Source organism: Arachis ipaensis, chromosome B04 (genome assembly GCF_000816755.2).
Source record: "Arachis ipaensis cultivar K30076 chromosome B04, Araip1.1, whole genome shotgun sequence".
Lineage (NCBI taxonomy): Eukaryota > Viridiplantae > Streptophyta > Magnoliopsida > Fabales > Fabaceae > Arachis > Arachis ipaensis.
In genome coordinates this window covers 130,257,449-130,258,542 of record NC_029788.2, presented here as the reverse complement: position 1 = coordinate 130,258,542, position 1,094 = coordinate 130,257,449, and the positions used below count along the sequence as shown (strand labels likewise).

At 34.2% G+C, this 1,094-nt stretch overlaps 1 protein-coding gene across 1 annotated transcript in view; it reads left to right on the top strand.

Annotated features, from left to right (window-relative positions):
• LOC107635514 (protein YIF1B-B) overlaps window positions 1-745 on the top strand; it is a 3,293-nt gene extending 2,548 nt beyond the window's left edge. The window contains exon 5 of the mRNA XM_016338998.2: window positions 69-745. Coding sequence (XP_016194484.1) covers window positions 69-456 — 388 coding nt within the window. The 3' untranslated portion in view covers window positions 457-745. The remainder of the gene's footprint in view (window positions 1-68) is intronic.

The window sequence follows — 1,094 nt, the reverse complement described above, 5'->3', positions numbered from 1 at the left end:
TTCTGTCCGCACGTGGTTTCTACTCTCTAGTCTGTATTGTTTGTTAAAACCACTCTAATCTTGGCCAGGTTTAGTCCTGAGGCTTTGAACTGGTTATTCATCAAGGGTTTGCTTGGTTGGTTTATGCAAGCATCACTGCTTAAAATGATATTGCTTACATTGGGTGGTGGAGAAGCACCTCTGTTGGACATCGTAGCGTACGCCGGTTATACCTTCACAGGTATGTCTTTGGCTGTGGCTGGAAGAATCTTATCGAGTTACGCGTACTACTTTTTGATGCTCTGGACCTGCTTATGCATGGGAATATTCTTGGTGAAAACCATGAAAAGAGTCCTCTTCGCAGAGGTCAGGAGTTATCATTCGAGCAAACACCACTATCTCTTGCTCTTCATTGCCTTGGCTCAGTTCCCATTGTTCATATGGCTTGGCAATATTACTGTCAATTGGCTAATATAGAGTAATAAGGTTACTCTACTTAAAAGCACTTAATGAACATTTTATTTCCTTCTCCTTTATTGTACATCCTCACCAAAGATGCATAATTTTAGGACTATTACACAAATGTTACATGATTTTGGTTTTACAATATGTTTAATAGTAGTTGAAACTTGAAAGTTTGAAACTTATTTCTTCTCTACAAGGATGTTTCCACATGTGAAATAGGTTACATGGTTTTTCCAACATCTATATTATGGAAAGACTTCATGCTTCATAGTTTCTATCTTTGTCACAATTTTAAATCTTATATTGATTTGTATATCTTTAGTGTAACTTAGACATTAAGTTATTGAAGTCACATGCAAATTTGAAACTTCAAATTGATTCTTTTTTCTGTTTTAAGAACTGCTTTTTATTTAAATTATTCGTTTCAAATCGCCTTATAGACCGATTTGCTTAGTTGGCACTACACAATTAGCAAAAATGAAAAATGTTTATATAGGTTCACGTTTATATTGAACACTACTCTCGGTAATACAGCAACCAATGGGTTGTATGATGCAGTAATACATCTATTTTTCACATGATGATTATGATTTGTGAATATGTTTTTTCTTTAAAGAGAGATATTAAAACAACAACATCATTATTATTAT